The 6219-nt window shown below is 41.5% G+C and overlaps 1 protein-coding gene across 5 annotated transcripts in view; it reads left to right on the top strand.

Moving 5' to 3' along the window:
• ANP32E (acidic nuclear phosphoprotein 32 family member E) overlaps positions 1-6219 on the top strand; it is a 27852-nt gene that overhangs the window by 10856 nt on the left and 10777 nt on the right. For 2 of the 5 annotated variants that reach the window (XM_006755632.2, XM_006755630.2), the window contains exons 2-4: positions 2006-2155; positions 3605-3727; positions 5973-6138. In XM_006755632.2, coding sequence (XP_006755695.1) covers positions 2006-2155; positions 3605-3727; positions 5973-6138 — 439 coding nt within the window. The remainder of the gene's footprint in view (positions 1-2005; positions 2156-3604; positions 3728-5972; positions 6139-6219) is intronic. The other 3 variants (XM_015558716.1, XM_015558717.1, XM_015558718.1) reach the window with 3 other exon arrangements.

Below are 6219 nucleotides of genomic sequence, written 5' to 3'. Positions count from 1 at the left end.
CCGCGACTCCGAATTTGATCCCCGGAGACGGTTTCACCAAACGCAACGCCTGGGTCGTAGGGGTTTTGTGCCTCAAACATGGGCTCGGCGGAACGAAATGAGGCGCGCTCGCCGCTGTCGCCTTAAAGGGACGGGGTTGGGAGGGGCCACGCGAGGCGGGGTTGCGGTCAACTTTTGGGGGGTCGGGCGGGAGGCGTTTCCGCCCCCTTTCCGAGGGTGCCTCTCCGGCGTCACCGAGCCCATCCCGCCCCGGGCGGAGGCGGCCCTGGGAGGCGACCCCGTTTTTCCGGGGGGGAGTCCCCGCCCCGTGTGGGGTTTCCGTCGGCCGGAGAGGCAGGTGGCCAGAGTGGGGCGGGTGCCAGAGGGAACCTCGCGCTTCTGGTCCCGGAGGAGGGAGGAGGGCGTCGAGAGCCGTAACTGCAAGAGCTGAGTTTGTGCCGGAGTCGGACCGAAGGGATGTCATCGCTCAGCGGTGGCCGCGGTGCTGTGCACCGGCGTGAAGACGGGCAGCGCTGTCCGCCGGCGGCGAGCACTTGTAAAAGTTTGTTTCCCGGAATTGGCAGGTGGCGGGAGCAAGAAGCGGCCGCTATTATCAGAGATAACTGGACGTTTGCCAGCACCGACGCTTCGGGGGCTGCAGGAAAAAACAAACCTAAAAAGCTGCATCCCAGAAGCACACGTTAGGAATGCGCCTTTACGGCCTGGGATGGGAAAGTGGACTTATACCCCCTCCATCCTTTTACCTACCCATCGCGGTCGCCCCTCCCCCACGCTCCTACCTAGGGCCATGGAAGTAATTTCCTTTCCAGTTTTGGCGAGTGCCCGGATGTTGCTTTTTGCAGCCTCTCCTTCCTCCCCTGTGGGGTAATAACGGTCGTGCGTTTGCATAGCTCTTCCCAGTTTACAAAGCACCGTTCCCCTTCGCTACTCACTCGACTCCTCCAGACACGCTGGGGAGGTGGACTGTGTTAGTGGCGTCCCGGGGCCATGCAGGTATTCGGGTGGAGGAACCGGTGTTCTGACACCAAACCTAGCGGCCCTCTCGGCTCTGCGGCGCTACCACGTTCTGTCTGACACCAGGCAGGTCTTTCTCACCCTCTGGGGCTCAGCTTCGTCGTCTCTAAACAGATCATGATGCCTTCTTCGCTGCTCAGCGAAGTCATTATGGCGAAGACACTTTCAAGGAGAGAAGGTGGCACTCCTTGTTGCTAATTTGAGCGCTCAGAACACTTGGAACGTGTGGGAATGGAGAGGCAGGGTCTTCTGCCTCCCCCTTGAGATTAAGTCCGGGCAGGCCCACAGCAGAAAGTTTTGTTCTACATACAGCTCTGGCCTAATAGAGGATCCAGCCTCCACCTGCCCCCTCCCAGGCATGGGGAGAAAGTCACAAAAATGCTGCCAAGATGGCAGGGAGAAATAAACATTTTGTCAACGATGTATCATTCTGGGTGGTATTGTTTGGCCTTGATATTAGAACAAATAACATCCAAAAGCTGGGTTGTCTCAGGAGGAGCTTTCTAACATTTCTTCATGGAGGGTAACATGGTATTTTTGAGTTTTGGTGGCATTTATCAACCAAAGATAAGGGGGATTAAACTGAAAAATAAAAAAAAGTGAAAAATAATTTCCTTGCTTCTCTCTACTGTTTTCAGGCAGCTCACTCCCATCCTTTCCCAGGAGCCTAGGTGTCCCCTCCCTGCATAAATATATGCCCTGATGTTGAGAGTTCTCGTCAGAGTTGGAAACAAGTTTCACATGGGAACTTTCTTTAAAGGTTTTGTTTTTTTTAGTTCATCAGTGATTTGAAGCAGGCATTGAACTTCTTAGTCCAGGTTTAAATGTAAAGGGTTAACTTAGAGTGATGACTGGTTGACTGTATTTCAGTGTTTTTGGAGAATGAAAAAAGGGATTGGTGGTTTTAATATTCACTTTTCCAGAGTGTCTGGACCCCAGGTCTTTTGCTAAACAGACTGCAAACTGAAGAATCATTCTTGTTCTCTTACAGATGACACAGTTAGTCATTGATAATTGCCGTTGTGTCAATGGGGAAATTGAGGGCCTGAATGATACTTTTAAAAAACTAGAGTTTCTGAGTATGATTAATGTGGAACTAAGTTCACTGGCCCGGCTTCCCAACTTAAATAAACTTCGAAAGGTAAGTTGACATTAGGCATCAAAGCATTATGATTTGAATGCCAAGAGCTATTCTGTGTTTGTTTTTTTTACCAAATGTAATAACTATTCTGCCTTATTTATTTTATTTTATTTTTACTATTCTGCCTTTTAACTAAAAGGTTCTAAGTTTCTAGAGGTAAGCAAAAGGGCTATGTAGAATTTTGGAATCGGCTGTAATAATTGCTTTTATAAATTTATTTTATATATATTGATTTCAGAAAAGAAGGGAGAAGAGGGAGAGAGAGATAGAAACATCAATGATGAGAGAGAATCATTGATCGTCTGCCTCCTGCACACCTTACAATGGGGGTCAAGTCTGCAACCCAGGCATGTGCTCTGACCGGGAATTGAACCATGACCTCCTGGTTCATAGGTCGACACTCAACCACTAAGCCATGCCGGCTGGGCTTGCTTTTAGAAATTTATATTTAATAATGAGTTGCTTTATGATATGAATTTCAACTTAACATTTTCAGCTTAAAGTTTTCCTCTGAAACATAAAATCCAACTGTTAAACAATTGGAACCAAACCTACATTAGGAGACATTATACCGACAGTCCCCGGCTTATAGTGGTTTGACTTACAACGTTTTGACTTAATGATGGTGTGAAAGCAATAGGCATTAAGTAGAAACTGCACCGCCAGTTTTGAATTCTGATCTGTTGCTGGGCTAGCAATATGGGGTATGTTACCCTCTCGTGGTGCTGGGCAGTGGCAATGAGCCACAGCTCCCAGTCAGACACGCGATCATGAGGGTAAACAACTGATATCCTACAGTGTATATGTTAATTGTATTAGCTGATTTTGCCCAACTATAGGCTAATTAATGTAAGTATTCTGAGCATGTGATAGGCTAGGCATAAGCTATGATGTTGCTAGGTTAGGTGTATTGAATGCATTTTTTTAAAATCCTTATGTGAGGATATTTTCCCATTGATTTTTAGAGAGAATGGAGGGAGGGAAAGGAAAGAGAGAGAGGAGGGGAAAGAGAGAAACATCTATGTGACGGAGACACATCAACTGGTTGCCTGCCGCATGTGCCCTGACCTGGGTTGGGGATTGAGCTGCAAACGAACTGTGTGCCCTTGACTGGGAATAGAACCTGTGACCCTTTGGTCTGCAGGCTGATGCTCTAACCACTGAACAACCCAACTGGGGCATTACATGCATTTTTGACTTGCAGTATTTTCGACTTACAATGGTGGGTTTATCTGGATATAGCCCATCATAAATTAAGCATCCATCCATACAGAAGTTCTAAAATACTCTTTGGTGGTTGTAGGTGGAATCTAGAAATTAATTACTTGTGACAGTCTTGAAGCCAGAGAGAATGACAAATGCTTTCTGTTAAATTGATATATTTTTAAAATCTTTGATCTGTCCTAAGTCTTCACCATTCTTCGTTTTCTCCCCATGTTGAATATATAGTTGGAACTTAGTAACAATAGAATTTCTGGAGGGTTGGAAGTCCTGGCAGAGAAATGTCCTAATCTTACCCACCTCAATCTGAGTGGAAACAAAATAAAAGATCTCAGTGCACTAGAAGCTCTGGTAAGTGGAAAGGTTTGTCTCTGGGCTTGCTTTCTTGGTTGAATTTTCTGAGATTTGCATGTATAGGGTATCCCCCCAAAAAAAGTATACACACACTTTGAATAATTATAAAGTCAGTGTTTATTAAAACACATTTCATTTTCAAAATTGAGCTATCAGCTGCTAAGTGTATATACATCTTTTTGGGGATACCATATATATAACACATATGCATATTATATATATATAAAATATATATATTAGCAGGAACAGAAAAATATTGCTTTAGTAGACAAATATTTTTCTTTTATTCATCAGTAGAATACAAGAATATAAATAAGGCCCTAGCTGGTTTGGCTTGGTGGATAGAGTGTCAACCTGCGGACTGAAGTGTCCCGGATTCGATTCCAGTCAAGGGCACATGCCTGGGTTGTGGGCTCGATCCCCAGTAGGGGGTGTGTAGGAGGGAGCCAATCAATGATTCTCATCATTGATGTTCCTATCTCTCTACCTCTCTCTTCCTCTCTGAAATCAATAAAAATATATATTAAAAAAAGAATATAAATAAGAAGGTTAAAAGGCATACAATGAATACCATGCTGGAAGGAAAAAAGTAAAAGAAGATAGGTACAATAAAGTTTAATCAGTCACTCTCAAATGAGACACCAATATTAGAAGACTATTGAAAACATTGAAAAATTTCAGATGGTTTTTAATTATTAAAAAACAGATATTATATTCATAGTACTTTGAATAACAATTTTCATTGATATTACCTATCAGAATAAAAGTGAAAATTCATGTATATCAGAAATTTTTATCTGCTTATTGTGAAAAATACTGATAAATATTTAATCAAATATTTAAATATCAGGAGAGGTTATCCTATTGATTTCTATTTCATTCTTGTGAAACTTCTGAATTTCTTATATTATTATCTAGATCAGTGATTTTCAACCTTTTTCATCTCATGGCACACATAAAATAATTACTAAAGTTCTGCTACACACACAAAAATACATGTTTTGCTGATCTGACCAAAAAAAAGGATAGCATTTTGAATGATTTACAGAAAAAAATAATTACCTACCCTTTTGGCTCCAAAGTGACTTTTTAAAAAATCAAGTGCCTATACAGAATTTCTGGTATCAAGAATTAACCAATCAGATACAACCTTATGTGATGTGACCAATAAGATGCAATTCTATTATATGACATACGTATTTATGGTTCAAGACAGGGCATTCACACCAGATGGCTAGTGTTGTGTTGTTATTTATTTATTTTAAACCTCACCTGAGGATATTTTTCCATTGATTTTTAGAGAGAGTTGAAGAGAGAGAGAAAGACAGAGAGAAACATCAATGTGAGAGAAACACATCAATTAGTTGCCTCCTGAACAAGCCCTGACCAGGGCCCACGCTGGGGAGGAGCCTGCAACCAAGGTACGTGCCCTTGATCGGAATCCAACCTGGGACCCTTTGGTCCACAGGCTGACACGCTTTCCACTGAGCAAAACTGGCTAGGGCGTGTTGTCATTTTTTTATTTGACAATCTAAGGGAAAAAGAGTTGAGTGCCCCTGACTAGTCAGGTATTGCATGTTTTAAAAATTCTTGCAGCACACTGGTTGAAAATCATTGATCTGGTTAAGGCTTTCTTTTCCTTTTAAGTAAAACATTAAGATAATTTTTTAAACCCATGAGAAACTTATTTTAGTATCAACTTTAAGAGTTGAATATCTGGTCTGAAAATTTCTAGTATTTTCTTAAATTCTATTCCTTTTCCTTTCTTCTTGACTTTTTTTTTTTAGTTATTTCATTATTTGCTCATTTGTTTCCTAGTATGAGGAAAGGAAAAGAAGATAAAGTGAAAATTGTTGCTCTGATTTTTAAAAAGTTTGTGAAGAGGTTGAAATTGTTGGAAGTAAGTTTGTGGATTTAAACTAAACATGTTATTATTGTTGCCTATTTGTGCGTAGATCTGCTCAACAAATATATTGAGTGCCTTTTATAAGTAAGGCACTAAGCCAGGTGCTGGAGACACAGCAGTTGAACACAACCAAGTTCCTACTTCTGTGGAGTTAGCATGCCAGCGCTTCGTTAAGAGAATTGGCTGTATTTGATATAATAACCCTTCATTATAAAATTCTAAAGATTCAAAACTCATCCTCTGATTTCAAGTACATGTTTTCTGGTTCATGAATTAAAAGAAAATAACAAGATATTTTACATTTTGATTGTAAGTTTTAACTTCTTATTTTTCCAGCAAAATCTTAAAAATTTAAAAAGTCTTGACTTGTTTAACTGTGAGATCACAACCCTAGAAGATTATAGAGAGAGTATTTTTGAACTGCTGCAGCAAATCACCTACTTAGATGGATTTGATCAGGAGGATAACGAAGCACCAGACTCGGGAGCAGAGGATGATGAGGGTAATCATTCATAATACTCATAAATGTGCCACAATTATAGCCTGCACTCTAACCATGCAAATTAGATTGGGCATGGATATT

Source organism: Myotis davidii, unplaced genomic scaffold, assembly GCF_000327345.1.
Source record: "Myotis davidii unplaced genomic scaffold, ASM32734v1 scaffold653, whole genome shotgun sequence".
Classification (NCBI taxonomy): domain Eukaryota; kingdom Metazoa; phylum Chordata; class Mammalia; order Chiroptera; family Vespertilionidae; genus Myotis; species Myotis davidii.
The sequence above is the reverse complement of the archived record's forward strand: the minus strand, read 5'-3'. Positions and strand labels throughout refer to the sequence as shown.